We start from the raw sequence: 15,926 nt of genomic DNA on the forward strand, positions 1-15,926 counted from the left end.
TCACTTGATCCTCCTGAGCTCCTGCGCCCTAAGAGACTAACAAAGATGTCATCCATGTTTCCTGCATAAAATGATGAGCAAAGAGATTTTTATTGCATAATCAAGACAAGATTGACAAGAGTACTGATTTTGATTATTGATACTGACAACAACCTCTTACTTAGTCTTGGTAGGGGAGGACCTCTTTGGTCTGAAAAGTTAGACATGTTAAAAATACGAGTGGCCTAAAATTAGTCAAGTGATCCTGAGCTCCTGCGTCCTAAGAGACTAAAAAAGATGTCATCCATGTCTCCTGCATAAACAGCAACCTAAAATGAGTCAAGTGATCAGAAACAAATATCTGCATAATAGACAGGATGATGTAGTAAGGAAGGAGGTAAGGTAAATGAGAGTATAGGGCAGGTGTTCCAATCACAATCTTAGATAACACAATCTGGATGACTAAGTGAACAATTACAATATTTACTTGCACTTTTCCTGCCCATCAGGCCCACAAAGCTGGCATAGTCGATGTCACATAACCGTTTTGGATCTGTGCAGTCCACAGGGAAGTCTGGGGTATTCTGAGAACCAAAAAAGTGTAGAAGACGTAGATGGTAGTATACGGTAGTAAAAAAATATATAAATCACTAGAGATAAATCAGGCCATACCTCTATCTGTGGTGTATTACACAAAGTCTTCATAAGCCATGAGTTGAAGATAACCAAGGCTGTCAGTGTTCCAATTCTCCCCATTATTCTAGAATTCGAACAAATTCATCCATCTGTCTGCCTCTCTGTCTGCTACCTATCAGGTACACATATAAGAAAGTTCTTTTCATAATGAATAACTGTTAATGATTTTTTTTTACCTCTGTAGCTTGTCTTTCAGCAAGTCTAGACAAATTGGCCACAGTGATATTATAATTATATATTTTTATTTATTTAGTCTATACTCAACAATGATGAGAATACAATCACTTACTTGTGGAATCCAGCCGTATTCAATCTTGTTGTGATGGTCCAATAAACTATTAATATTCCCCTTTGAAATTGTTGGTAGCACAAGTCTTTCCCCTCAGTCTCCTCCAGTTGTTACAGCCTACTTAAGTGTTCTTGTAATCTAGTCATACCCCTGATAAACCCCACCCACCCCAACACAAGCAGCTTCCCTTTCATTAAGTTGTTGCATTTGTTTCATTAGGGCAAATCTCATATTGATGAGTTGAGAAAGAATTGAAATAAAACAAAACAAAACACAACAGTAATCCTATTTTCAATTAATTAGCTATGAAATCAAAAGGACATTTAATAAGGACTATAAAGAAAACATCGCATGGATGCACCTGGGACGTATCATCAGTGTTGTAGCCTGGGGTCATAGATAGGGTGTTTCGGGTCTCGGAACAACATACACCCTCGCCCAGGTGACCCCAGGTGACGCCCAGGTGACCCGGGGTTGATCAAGCCCCGACTTACGTCCCAGTAGCTACCCAGGGTCAGTCCTATTAGGGAAAGACAGGGCCACTCAGTCCGCTTCTCCGGAACTACTCTGCCGAGACTCGGGGAGGCTCTGGCACGTGGAGGGACTAGGCTCTGTGGGTTGTCTCCTGGCCAGGCTCCTCCTTCGTCTCACCAGGTCCAGGACCTGAGCGCTGCACCAGATCCGCTGCACCACCCCGATCCAAACATTTCCTTCTGGCATGATGGTTCCTTGGGCCGTGGTGGTGCAGGCTCCACTTGCGGCTTGCTTGAATGGCCCTCCTAAAGGCCTCACCGTGGGTTTGTTGGGCTTCTTCCTCACGGAAGACACAGGCTGGGGCGCTAACCCATACTGCTCCCGGGATGCCGTCTACATTCCGGCTGTCATCCGTCTCTCCGGTGGTCACCAAACTATTCCTGGTTGTCACGTGACAATGGCTTAAAAAATACAATTTAAACAGCAGTAGATAAGTATATTTTATTTCTTTGCATTCTTTATTTGAGATCACTTTATTTGATTTATAGTAGATACGTGAACTTGAACTCTAGTGGATTAAAAGTACACTATAATTGCCTCTGAGAAGGTGTGGCATCTATTTGTGTGACGTTGGAATGCTTTACACCTGCTGCTAGTAAAGCCATTCACTCACGCCACGCCATCACTGTTGGCTTTTAATGTTGTCTCTTCCACTTCGTTTGCTCAGCCTGATCGTGACTGAAGGTGGGAAACCTGGTCCAGCATGAAGGCTGTGGCATCTAAAGTCTCCTTTTATGTGGGTTTCCTCGTGGGAAGCATCACATTCTACGTGTTCCTGCGGCAGGTGTGGTTTGAGAGGAGCTTTTCGGCACATCTGTCCAGTGGCTTGGACAATCCGCTCCATGAACTGGAGGAAGATGGGAAGAACTGGAAAAAGGAGAGATCTGCACTCTTCAACCTGAACCACCCTCACCACAAAGGTACAGATTATGGCAGTTAATGTTCCATAATTTCATAACTTTGTGTAATAGTACGTTGCTTGAGCAAATCACATGTACTGTAAAGGCAGGGCAGCACTAACACACCTGCAGTGGTAGAAAAAGTACTCAAATGTTTTACTTAAGTAAAAGTATTGATACTGCAATGTAGAAATACTCTGTTACAAGTAAAAGTCCGGAATTCAAAATTGACTTGAGTAAAAGTACAAAAGTATTGGTTTCAAAATATACTTAAAGTACCAAAAGAAGTCATTCTGCAGAATGTCCCATTGTACATGTTTTCAAATGTATAAAATATCTACAAATCTTTTGAAAATAGCAGATCAACTTGCCCTTGTCTTCTCACCATTACACACAGATTATTGTGCAGGATATTGTGCAACCAATCTCCATCTACTGTATCAAGCTCACAGAGAAACAATTACATACTATTTGCTAAGATATGACACAAGAAGCACAATGATAAACATACATATTAAAATAGATAATCTTTTTCCACCAAAAATTATTAAAAATATTTGTGATTACAATATTAAGTCAAATAATAGTGATTATCATTCATTTTTGTTATAATCGTGCAGCCATTTCATGGCTACCTAAGTTCCATATCATGTACACGTTTTAGGTACAAAAATCAGTTAGGTGCAAAAAAGTATGCGAGCAAGAGCAGTGTAGGCTACAATGTAACAATACAGCAAGAAAACAACTGTAAAGGCAAATTACAGTAGAAGAAAGTAGAAAGTATCAGGTACTGTATTGGGTGAATTGGACATTTAAATGCTGCATATTTAAAATGTATTAATAACCTCCAAAAGAATTCAAGCATTGCATATAAGCAGAGTAGCAGACACATGCAGTATTAAAAGGGAGAGGCCAGTCATGCAACTTTGGTTAAGTCTTGTTGTGACATTGTCTTTGTAGAAAAGATGCATGCCTACAGTACAGTGTAAAGTCAACATGTGTTGTCAGTCCAGAGATACGCCCTAACCTGCTGCGTATGCTCCAGCTTCCTGCTTTGCAAAGTGTGGGTGTCTGAGCAAAACACAATAATTGAACATGGAAACCAGTTGGTTTCTATGTTCAAACCAACTACTTTGTTTTGAACGAGGTGTCTAGACGGAAACGGATGTTAAAAATGAGTTAGGGTAGAGTTATGTATATATACTAACTAACTACTCTACTGTATGTGTAACTGTATACTGTATGCAGCAATGGCACAACATGAATATTAATTCAGTCATTCTCTTTGTCAGGTGAAGATAGCCGAATGGCAGATGACTTGTACAAAAAGGTGCGCATTCTTTGCTGGGTAATGACTGGGCCCAGCAACTTGGAGACGAAGGCTCGGCATGTGAAGGCTACGTGGAGTCGACACTGCAACGTTGTTCTCTTCATGAGCTCTGTCGATGACCCTGATTTCCCTACCGTGGGCTTGGGTACCAAGGAGGGGCGTGACCAGCTTTACTGGAAGACAATCCGGGCCTATCACTATGCATACGAGCATCACGCCCATGAGGCAGATTGGTTTCTTAAGGCAGATGATGACACCTTCGTAATTGTGGACAACCTGCGCTGGGTTCTTTCCAACCGCACGCCCGAGGAGCCCGTCTACTTTGGTCGAAGATTCAAGCCCTACGTCAAGCAGGGCTACATGAGCGGTGGTGCAGGTTATGTACTGAGCAAAGAGGCTCTGAGGAGATTTGTTGAGGGATTCAAAAATAAGGTGTGCACTCACACTACCTCTGTGGAAGACTTGGCGATGGGGCAATGCATGGAGAAAGTTGGGGTGAAAGCAGGTGACTCTAGAGACACTATCCACAGGGAGACCTTTCACCCCTTTGTCATAGACCAGCACCTCACAGACTCGTTTCCGGGTGATTTCTGGTACTGGAGCTACTGCTACTACCCCATCTTAGAGGCAAGTCCAGCTACTGAAGCTCTCCTTGGTGTACTTCTGTATTTATTTATGCATGTGTTACTGATGCCTAACTTGTACTTTGTCACACAGCGGTGTTGTTCCCCGATGAAGCATAAATTAGGCTTTAAAGTTGTTTTGCCCCCTTCTCTTTTGTTGATAATAAATGTATGCACATACAGTAGTCATTTAGCATAACCAAATGCCTTGACATGTTTTCATACGCTTATTTTATATTGCCCCAGGGTCCAAAATGCTGCTCGGACCTGTCCGTGTCTTTCCACTATGTGGACGCCTCACTCATGTATTTATTGGAGTACTACGTCTACCACCTGCGTGCCTTTGGCTACAGGTACCGCTATCAACCTCCTGCCCCTGCAGCCGCAGGATACAATATTGAGGAGTTAAGGGGATTCTGGAATATTGCTGAACGGGGAAGTGCCAAAGATCTGGCTTTTCCAGAAAAACCGAGGGCAAAGGCTGAACATCCACCCAGGACAGATGAAAAGCGGGATGTGAAACCTCCTCCCGCAGCTGATAACAACCCTGTTGCTGCTCCGCTTGGCAAGGAAGGATAATAATGTTGTAAATGTGAATAGGCGAGTTGGGTCGGGAGGATCTTGGTTGTGTTTTTCATTGGATAATCTTAGTACAGATTTCTACATAAGTGAAATAAGCAAACGGAACATTTCGTGCCTCCACAATTATGAAAGTGCGACGTTGAAGGATTGTTGTGTTGAAGGATTTTCCCTTAGTTTGTACAGTGAGATTATGCAAACTGGTTTAGAAATGTTTTAAACTTGATCAATCAATTGTCAGACTATGCTTTGTATGTTCTGGGCATACTCAAATATTCATTTGAGTACTGTTAACTAAAAGCATATTAATAAATGATCTTGATTGAACATAATAATTCATAAAAAGTTGACCCAGAAGTTCACGCAAATTACAAACCCATCTCCAACCTGCCCTTCCTCTCCAAGGTGCTGGTCAGGGTCACTAATGACCTTTTGACGGCATGGGATATCCTTCCATTGCTACGCTGATGACTAGGCTGGGATCCAGCCTGCTTCACTACGTTCGGCGGATTTTTTTTCTCACTTTGTTTATCAGTCTGGAAAAGCTCCTATTTGACTTGTTTTGCAGAACTACACTGGAACTACGTATGTTATGTAGGCAACGTCATTGCTGATTGGATGTTGTTCAAACGATTCCCGAATCACAACGATCACACTGGTGTTTTTGTCCCGCTCCGCACCACAGACCAATCAGAAGCCACGGCTCGTTTTCAGCCGTATGGCATGTCCCGTCTCCAGACTGAGAAACGAAGTGAGAAAAAAATATCCGCCGAACGTAGTGAAGCAGGCTGGATCCCAGGCTTGCTGATGACACCCAACTATCTCAGGACCAACCCAACCCCCTCTGCCTCCCTGCCTTCACCACCTTCAACACCATCATCCAAGGCGTGGATCACTCACAATTTCCTGCAGCTTAACAGTTCAAAGACAGAGGCCATCCTAATTGGCACCCCACACCAGGCCAAATCATCCCCAACTAGAAAAAGTGCTCCTCGGAGCACAGGTCTCCGCCAGGTCAGGTAGGTTGTTGTAGGCCAGCAATGTTCGGTATTGGCCAATCAGGATGGAATAGGAAAAATAGGACGGAACCATCTTGATCACTTGACTACAGATGGTTGCATGATGTTTGGACAAAAGTTGTAGGAGTAATATAAAAAAGAAAGTGTTGCAAAAATCGGCCTCCTGGTGGCGCTATAATAGGGAAATGTTAAAAGGGTGACATTTGTTCCTCAACGTAGTGCGAATATGCGTGCAAAGTTTCACCGCAATCGGACACTGCGTTCATGATTTGCGGCATTTTGTTCAAAACGGGCCACTCCTGCAAACTTTAGATGTCAATCTTAGCCAATCAGGATGGAATATGAAACATCTAACTGATCTGTCTTGATCACATGACTATAGAGATCATGTGTACCGATTTGCGTGAAATATTGATAAAATCTGAAGGCTTAATATCCATAAATGTGTTTTACATAAGTCGGCCTCCTGGTGGCGCTATAAAGGGCAGATGTAAAAAATGCAGGGCAAAGGTTTTTCCTTGACCTCTACGGAGTGCACATACAAAGTTTTACACAGATCGGTGCAGTTATAGGTAAAAACATGAATCGGGCTGTTATAGCGCCACCATGAGGCTGATTTTAAAATTTTCAAGTGGCATTTCTTCCTCGGCCTAGTGGGAATTTGCGTGCAAAATTTCACGGAAATTGCATGCTGTGTTCATGATTTGAGGCATTTTGTTCAAAACTGAGTATTCCTGCAAACTTTGGAAGCCAATTTTAGCCAATCAGGATGGAATATGAAAAATCTGAAAAACCTGCTTTGTTTAATGACTGTAGAGATACTGTGTATCGATTTGCAGGATTTTGGGACAAAATATGTAGGAGTACTGTCCAAAAATGTGTTTTGCACAAATCGGCCTCCTGGTGGCGCTATAAAAGGCCCATGTGAAAACTTTGGGGCAGAGGTTCTGCTCCGGCATCCAGGGAGTGTGTGTGCACAGTTTTGCTGCGATCAAGCCAACGGTGCCAGAGATTAGCTGTTCACAGACACACACACACACACACACACACACACACACACACACACACACACACACACACACACACACACACACACACACGGACACACACGGACACACACACGGACACACACACGGACACACGGACGGACGGACAGGGGGTAAAACATACTCTCTCGCCATGCCTTTCGGCCTGGCGGAGACAATAACCAGCATCACTTTTCTCCAGCCAGAACCTCCCCCTCTCTCCTGTAGTCACCAACCTGGGTGTTAAAATGGACCCCCACCTGATCTTTGATTCCCACATTAAACAGCTAATGTTCAACTGGAAAGCTATTCCTCTGTCCTGTACTTTTCCACTATATTCCTCACAGATATACTGTTCTGTTTGCTTTTTCGTAACTTTTATGTTCTGTTGCACTGCAGAGCACCCATAACTGTAAAAGCTGTGTTAAATTTGTTATTAAAGTCGGTAAATATTGGGAATACAAAGACAATTTAATTTAACCATAACATTGTACAACTATATATATATATACAGTATATTTGAACTAGATACACATATATTTATATATTTCAAATCGATTAAAGCTTTTTTTTTTTTTTTTTTTTTACAAATCAACGAATCGATTAATAATTAATCAGATAATAATGGTCCAAGTATATTCCACGTTTGGGATTTCAATAATTGGCTCTTACCAGTACAGACAGTGCAGAAGCAAAAGGGCCTCTTAGCTGCAAAGATGAGTGAACAGATGGCCTTTCAGAGGTCACTTGAGGACAGGAGGAGACAGGAAGTTCCAGCTAAACTAGTTTTTTGTTCGTCTACATAGCTTCAATAGGTGTGGTTTCCATTAAGATGAACAGGTACATACAGTAGACCTAATCCATGTTGATGAGAAAGCATGCCGATGGGACAAAGGAAAAAGACTTGAGTGTCAAAACAGATAATTATGTACATGATGAGTAATTCATGAAGGGCATGGCATGATCTAAAGGAATGCAATGTCACAATAGTTTGATGCAAAGGTGCCTAACTTTGATGAGAGGTGAGGAGGAGGTCTCATGGTGAGGCTGTGGATCAAGGGTTTCCATGGATTATGCTTGTTGAGTGTTATTATAATTGAGTTGTTATTGTTATTATTGGACACTTTGAAACACTTTCTCTCAAAAAAAATAATTATAGAAAAAAAAAGAAAAAGAAAAAAGTGCCACGGACATAGAGTTTCATACAGTACATGTCCTTCCTAGGTATTTTAGGAAAAAGGTTTGGTGATGCAGGGCTGCAAGACATACTCATTGAGTCTGAAGTTGGTGCCCCAGAATCCATCAATGGTGTGATCAGTGGTCATCCACAGGAGAGAGCAGTCTGCACTTTCATATTTTGTCATATTTGTATACTATTTTGCTACTGTTGCACTGTCTGACAATGTCACACCAACATTTCTCTGTTCATACCTGTGAGTGACACAGAAGGCCTGATCTGGGGGTGGGTGGGGGGTTGATGTACACATGACACATGCTGTGACACACTGTGGTATTTTAATACATATTTTATACCATATTTTGTAATAATTTGCAGCTTTAGTGTATTTATTTTAGACTGGTCTATTTTTGGCATTATTCCAATCTAGAGGGGGCGTGGTAGCATTTTGATTGATTTTCTATATTGGGCCAAGGTGTGCTGCTTTTTTTTCTACCTTTCATTACACAGTAGGTTGTGATGACTTTCATTCCTCTTTTCTCCAGGCAAGCTGTGTTTGTATCTGTGAATGATTAAAAAAAACACAGAGCAATAGGCCTTCTAATACTCGTAATAGCCTATAGTGGTAATAATACTAGGCACAATACATATAATTTGTCGAGTTACACATCATTTGTCACCAAAACGTGTAAAAAAACCAACATGTTTTTCTAAATTGATTGCCGTACATTATTACAGAGCAACATTATTGCACTTATGTTGCTCATAATATAAAATATACCCAGATTTAAAAGATGTATTGTCCTTCACTCTGTCTTAATTATTTCACACAAATGTAGAGATTTGAGGATAGCGTTAGACTCACCTTTTTTAGTTCAGTTCAGTGTAGTTTATTATAAACTGTGACAGGACTACAGATACAGGCTTTGCAGTATACTGTACATAGTCCTGTGTGTGTGTGTGTGTGTGTGTGTCCACATATTTTGTCCACAGTGCATGTCACAGTCCTGAAGCCTTGAGATCACATGGCCAAGTTTAAAGATGGGTGTGGTCCGACTGTACACATACTAGCATAGTATTTTGCACAAGACCAATTAAAAATATTAATTAAGATGTCCTATAACCAAACAGACTACAGCCTAATCTACACAAAACGATTACCAGCCTCAATATACATTATACATTAAAAACTAAGCATGTATGTATGTTGTACATAAGTATGTTGTACATACTACCTTCCTTGTATGAAATGGGAAAATATTTAGGCAAAACACACATACATTATGTCAAATTAAGGTTACAATTTTACCATGCGAGGATGGAGAGGCACACTTCACCTGTTTCATCAAAATCACTCTCATGTCACGTGTGCCTTTGCACCATTCACACTGATTTAGTGTCGCGTTTGGTGTGATCCCATCACAAGATCGTCCCTAGTTTTCCCTGCCAGTAGTTATGCATTTGTATGTCATCCAATCACTGCCTGCAAGAGGATTGTACTGTATTACAATATTTTTGTTTCTACCAAATATCTCAATATTGGTATTGTGATGATATTGTGGGGAAGGCTATTGGTGCTTTCATAAAATATTTACACAATTACATTTTTGATAAATAATAATCAGTAATGCCTATATATAATAACTTAATAATAAGATTAGAACAGCTTGAACAGCCAGGTAAGCCAGTCTTATATCATATTGATCAATATATTGCCTAGTCCTTCTAGGACAGTCCTAGGACAGAAAATGTATGTTAATATAGAAAATATATTTTAAAACAATAACTGAATCTCCTCATAAGCTTGTTGATTCTCAGTTTTCATAAAACATTTAATTAAAAAAAGAAAACAATCAGTGGATATTTTGGACATTGTAAGCTTTATTTAACCACTTGCACCCTATTTTGAAAGATGTCAGACTCAGGATATATGTCGGATCTTGAGGTGTTGTGAACTTGTAGATTTGAAGGATTTTCAAAAAATCTAAATAATGTTTGCCATGTCCAAAAATGGGGAGGGGAGGTGCCAGGTTGAAAGTGGTTACTGTGCCTAAAATAAGTGTATTTTCCTGTTTTGTATGAATCCTGTTCCAGCCTCCTCCATCTCCTGTCCATCATTTAAAAGCATACTAAATAAATGTTTGAATATGTTCACTACATCACTTAGCATGAACTCATAGATGCGAGAATTACTCTTCTCTACACTAATCCCTGTGATCACACTAAAAAGGTGACTTGTTGTTAATTGGCGTATATTCTCCAGACAGTAAACAGCTAGACATGTTGTCATGTTTTGATTGGGCCCTAGGGATATCTTCCTATTCACTTTGAGAAACATTCTCAAAAGCCCCTCACGTTCATCCCAATCGTCTAACTAAACTCCAGACCATGAGTTAAACCTGAATAAAGCGCTATCTAATGTCTTGATGACAAATTCACCATTTAGACAGTAAGCTATATACTGTAACTGTCTGGTGAATCCAGTAGAAATTGTTTCAGTTTTGGTCTGTGATTGACCCAAACAATCAGGACTTTCTCTGTATGAATAGGAATCCACCAAGGTACAGTAAGACAGTACCATCTAGTGTTTAAATCAGTGTACTATATCTCAGCAGCTTATGGGTTGAGAAGCATTATTCACATGCATGCAAAAATAATCCTACATGTAGAGTTCTGGCGCCTCCACCTATTGCTTTGTAGATGGACTACGGCCTATATGTTGCTAATGTCTCTAGGAAAGAACTTGGGTCAAATGCTGTTGTTTGTTAAACATGTTATATAAATAAACTTGACTTGACTTGACCTGCTTGCAACCAACTGATGAGCCATGTAGCTGAAATACTGCGTACAATTTTAAGCTGAGTAGCAGCTCCTCTGTAACATTGAGAGAATTCTCACAAAATGTACACCTATTACTGTGTTGTATAAAGAATACTGCACCTACTGAGAAGGACTTTATTATGTACAGATAGTGGGACGTGGGGGGAATGACGATGTGTCAGGCCAAATTCAATTCTTTTTTTTTGCAGATGAATTCTTCAGTGATCTTAACCTACTATATATATATATATATATATATATATATATATATATATATATATATATATATATATATATATATATATATATATATATATATATATATATATATATAACTCTGATTCTAGATCATAGCCCATACAATGTTTTCATTTCATACCACTGAGGAGCACCTGCTAAATAATCACATGAAAACAAATATAATTGTTACATAAATACTAATGCTAAACACTAAAATAAGGCATCATTATTGGTGTGGTGTGGAGTAAAGTAAAATCACAGACACTGATGCATCCCTGCAGGAAAATCCTTCCCTTCTGGGATGTTTCACTGCTAAAGAAATGGTCTTTTATCCACAATTTCAGTGTGAAAGAATGGATTCTGAGAGGGTAAAATGGTCATCTCTTAAAGAGTAGAAGTGTACTGTAGAGGTTTTTTTTTTGTTTAAGCAGTTACAAATATGGGACAAGATTATGTAGTTGTATTTATAATCTATTCTGACAACTCATCATTAAAGTAATTCAGCTACACTCTGTCCTTTTCATTCCTTAGACTTCTTAGTAAAGGGAGGAATTTGCTCAGGGCATGAGGGGGTATTTCTGCCAAGAATGTGGGTCAAAGACCTACTCAGTATATTAAAAGGGAGAGAGAGAGAAAGAAAGAGAAGAGGGAGTGCATGAGAGAATAAGAGGGCACCAGGGCAAACAAACAAAAACGTTTTAAAACATGGACCTACTCCATGTGAATCAATATTCTAGCCCTGATCTCCCTGTTGAGCAATGGGGCCAACTAAAAGAGAGAGAGAGAGAGAGAGAGAGAGAGAGAGAGAGAGAGAGAGAGAGAGAGAGAGAGAGAGAGAGAGAGATATGTGAAAGACAGAGATGTAGGGGGAGTTGGGGGAAGTCATTTAACGGGAGCAAATCTCATCAGAGGCAAAGAAAAAGAAGATCTCTGTGCATGCTTTTAAGTAAGTGAACGTCTTATGTGCAGAACTAATATTATCTTCAAGTTGTGACTATTGGACGCTGGACTAAAGAGCAGCTTAATCAGGTATTTTTTTGCTAAATCTTTCATCCTTTTTTTGTTAATGTAAAAGTTGGGGAAAATAGTTGTCAGAGCTTCCTCTTTATCTCTTCATAAAGGCATTGTGTTCTGCACATTCCTTCTATACTGCAGAGTTTTAAAAGCACAGGTTTGAAATTAAGCAAATACAATTGTAGTGTTCTGGTTTGGGGCAATGGTTGTTGTTGTCGTCGTTGTCGTTGTCGTTGTCGTTGTCGTTGTTGTTGTCGTTGTCGTTGTTGTTGTTGTTGTTGTTGTTGTTGTTGTTGTTGTTGTTGTTTTCTTCACTTATGTATACCATTGTGATCATGTACCAAAATACTACGGAAAACGTGTAAACTGTAGTGGTTTTATACTTATAATTTAAGTCATGGGCATTGTGATTTATTTATTAATACTGTAGATCTAACACCACACTCAACTAGAACTACAGCCAATGAGCACCAAGAATAGAGATAGAAATATTAGATACAGGCAGGGTCAACACATATTAGGTTTACCTGTAAATTATAGTTAGTTAAAAAAAAAAAAAGTTTTAATGACACAGATAGTATTGCCAAATAAACAAATGTTGTGTACATAACACCATCTTACCATCCTCTTGTGAGGAAATGGGACAAAAACAAAAATAACTCAGTGATCTAGTTGGCAGATAATCAATAAAACACTTTGCATGATGATTCTAGTTACATGGAGAATATGCTAGTTACATGGATTACATGATATACAATATATTATGCTTAATGCTTGAGATGCAATTGTTGAAATACAACTCTTCTACATTGTAGAACATCATGTTTTACTGTGTACTTATTCACATCATACTCCTTACAGTACACGTTACAAGTTACAACTCATATCATGTACTTAATAAACTTCAGAACTTGTTGTGTGATACTGCCTGGTGTAATTTTGTTCTCTGAGCTCGCCACTAAACCGAATCATCATATATAAGCTCAAAGCGCGGCACCGAGTGATGAGCTTGTAGATCTGCTATTTTTGAAAAATCATGAGAATGTAGCAGATCTACAAGCTCATAGCGCGGCACTCGGTGCAGCGCTATGAGCTTGTATATCTGCTATTTTTAAAAATCCAAATAAATCTAAAAATGACACAGATGCTCTTTCCGGTCTGAATGTATTAATTAGAGGAAAACTCTTAGGACCATATCGAGGCTCTACTAAATTCCCATCATAGGCCTATACTCTATCAATGACTTCACACAGGACTGGTTCTGAAAGTGTTTACTTTCAATGTCAGCAATGAGGATGTAACAGTGAATAACAATCTACTATTGACTGTTGTTGTTTTTTCCAGACTCTGTGGCCACTGGAATAGCTCTCTAACCACGACAATGATGCACTCGACACTAAAGTGGCTGATTCTGATCCAGCTACTGCTGAACGAGCAGGCTCTCTGCAGGGCACCACCTCCTGTGACCCTTAGAAACGCTCTTCCCAGCACCATCATCCAGGAAGAAGGAGGAACGAAGCAGTCTCTCCTGGGATCCCAACCCCAACTCGGTTCCCCACACTGGAAGAAGGATCCTTCTATACCTATAGTAATGGGTGAGCCGAAAGAAGACAAGCTTCAGTCTTCAAAACGTATCATAGCCACTCTCAGGGCAACGGTTAAGATCTCATTGGAAGATCATGTCCAAATTCAAGGGAACGTCAGCTGCGGAGAGCTGCTCTCTGCTACCACCCTGGATAATCCGTCGTCCACCCTGTTCCCTCAGGAGCTCCTGAGTCTCTCTATGGTGCCAGTGTTAGCGGTGGTAGGTTGCCAAAGGGAGGCCCAGACTCTGGTGCTCAAGCTATTTGACCTGCTGGGAATGGCTGACACAGAGGAGCTCCTGATGGAGGTAGGGAGTGTGATAGAGAGGAGGGCAACCCATGCCTCGCGGCCATCACTGGAATCACCCGTGGACAGGACCCAAGCGCAGAGCCACCTAGAGGCAGTGATGTTTAACATTCGGCAGCTGGCCATGGCTGGGGAGGCTGACGTGGGCCAGGGAGAGCGGTGTGAAGGCTGGACTCGGGTGAATGGAACCATGCTACTGGGAAAGGCTGTGGAGGGAGCCACCGGGGGGCTTCGGGAGGCAGTGAGGGCCTGTGAGAGTCTGGGATTCCAGTGTGCCGGAGTGACACAGGGCGGTTTACTCGAACCGGGGCAGTACAGGGCAGTGCTGAAGAAAGGCAGCCGTATCGTGCCCTCAGAATCCCTGGAGGCTGAGTGTTGGATCCGGCAGTGCAACATGGAACAGGATGAGGATAATTCACTCCCTGCGGCAGCAGGTGGACGGGCAAAGCGAAGTCCCCGGCGGAACTGTGTCAACAAAGCGGAGGAGGAGGTCTACAATGTGGTGGAGTGGATTCCTGCCGTCAGCACCCTCTACAACCTGGGTACCGCTATGTATTATGCATCAATCAATTGCTCTGAGACAGCCCAGGAGAGAGCCATACTGAGCGCCGTCGATCTCGGCACCGATGCTCTCATGGCCGTCACAGGTGGGACTGCCGGGGTGGCTGGTTTCGCCCTTGGCGCAGGAGTAAAGACAGGCGTGAAGGCCGGAATCAAGTACCTGCTCAGCACCATGAAGCATCAGGAAGACGACCTGCTTGTGAACCAGAACCAGTATAGCTGGGAAGAGCCACTCATCACAATAATAAACTAGAGACTACAGCAAAGAATGAATCTCTCTTCAACATAGCTATTTCCCTGTTTCCCATGGCTACATGTACACCTGTTTGTTAAATAGGATCACAACAAGATATGTCTTTTGTCTGAAGGTAGAGCAATGAACGGCCAATGATGGGGAATATCAGATTCTTAGATTTTCTATGTTGTTGTTTTAAAGCTGTAACCCAATACCAGAATTGAGAAACAAAGTATTCAGATAACAATTACCTGGATACACAGAAGCATGTTTGAAAGGGGGGGAAGGCTTTTTGTTTGTGTATTTTTGTGCACAAACATCATTTTACACAATGTAATAAAATAGTTCAGAATATTATAGTATAACGGGAATTCATGGTTGTATTCAAATCTATAAATAATTAACATCTATCACACTAATCCAAAAGTGTAATGAAAATAATTATTCATTGTAACTTTATTGTTTCATGCAATATATTTATGAACCCAATAATCTGTAACAAAATGTAACCATAATGAGTAAACCTACCATCCCTAATTTTGCAAATATGTGTATAAGATAGTTGTCTAATTGTAAGAGATTTGGCACAACCATTAGAGAAGTAGGCTACTGGTCTCAGGGAACCAACATATTAAAACCCTCAAGACCTACATTCTTCCTCTCAAGCAACACCTTTTCCCAGGTTCATTATTGTGTCTTTCCTCCCACATGAAGGCCCATTCAAAGTCACGTAGATGGATAGTCACGTAGATGGATACAGTATAAGACTATATTGTCAGGTCAGACTCAAAATGTTCACGTCTGGTTTAAGCGCAGGGATTATTGCTTCTGTACTAAATGTTTTTTTTTTTATGTATAAGTCTCAAATTGAACATTAAATGTGTCTGTCTATGAATGTCTGGTATCTTTTACTCCTCAAATCACTTTGACCATTGTTTCTCCCATTAGCCTACAGCAAATCCACATGTGCAGTATCAACATATTGTGTAGGTAAAAATTAACATCACTGTATTACA

At 40.8% G+C, this 15,926-nt stretch overlaps 2 protein-coding genes across 3 annotated transcripts in view; both read left to right on the plus strand.

Moving 5' to 3' along the window:
- The first annotated feature begins 1,635 nt into the window (after positions 1-1,635).
- LOC311048201 (glycoprotein-N-acetylgalactosamine 3-beta-galactosyltransferase 1-B-like) lies at positions 1,636-5,311 on the plus strand. The gene is made up of 3 exons (XM_084061304.1): positions 1,636-2,418; positions 3,690-4,354; positions 4,597-5,311. The coding sequence occupies exons 1-3, from the start codon at positions 2,202-2,204 to the stop codon at positions 4,927-4,929; spliced, it is 1,215 nt and encodes a 404-aa protein (XP_083917430.1). The 5' UTR covers positions 1,636-2,201; the 3' UTR covers positions 4,930-5,311.
- Positions 5,312-12,110: 6,799 nt separating this feature from the next.
- The window catches only part of apof (apolipoprotein F), a 33,162-nt gene continuing 29,346 nt past the window's right edge, over positions 12,111-15,926 (plus strand). The window contains exons 1-2 of one of the 2 annotated variants that reach the window (XR_014601126.1): positions 12,111-12,239; positions 13,569-15,243. Coding sequence is in view for 1 of the 2 variants with exons in the window: in XM_084062180.1 (XP_083918306.1) it covers positions 13,606-14,928 (1,323 nt within the window). In the remaining variant the exon portion in view is untranslated. Of the gene's footprint in view, positions 12,240-13,568; positions 15,662-15,926 lie in introns of those variants that run through there. The other variant, XM_084062180.1, reaches the window with a different exon arrangement.

This window comes from Gymnoscopelus microlampas (genome assembly GCF_963454915.1).
Source record: "Gymnoscopelus microlampas genome assembly, chromosome: 7".
NCBI lineage: Eukaryota > Metazoa > Chordata > Actinopteri > Myctophiformes > Myctophidae > Gymnoscopelus > Gymnoscopelus microlampas.

Coding starts and splice junctions, on each gene's coding strand:
- LOC311048201 (XM_084061304.1), top strand. CDS start 2,202: ATGAAGGCTGTGGCATCTAAAGTCTCCTTTTATGTGGGTTTCCTCGTG. Junction 2,419..3,689: donor GAACCACCCTCACCACAAAG/GTACAGATTATG, acceptor TCTCTTTGTCAG/GTGAAGATAGCCGAATGGCA. Junction 4,355..4,596: donor GCTACTACCCCATCTTAGAG/GCAAGTCCAGCT, acceptor ATATTGCCCCAG/GGTCCAAAATGCTGCTCGGA.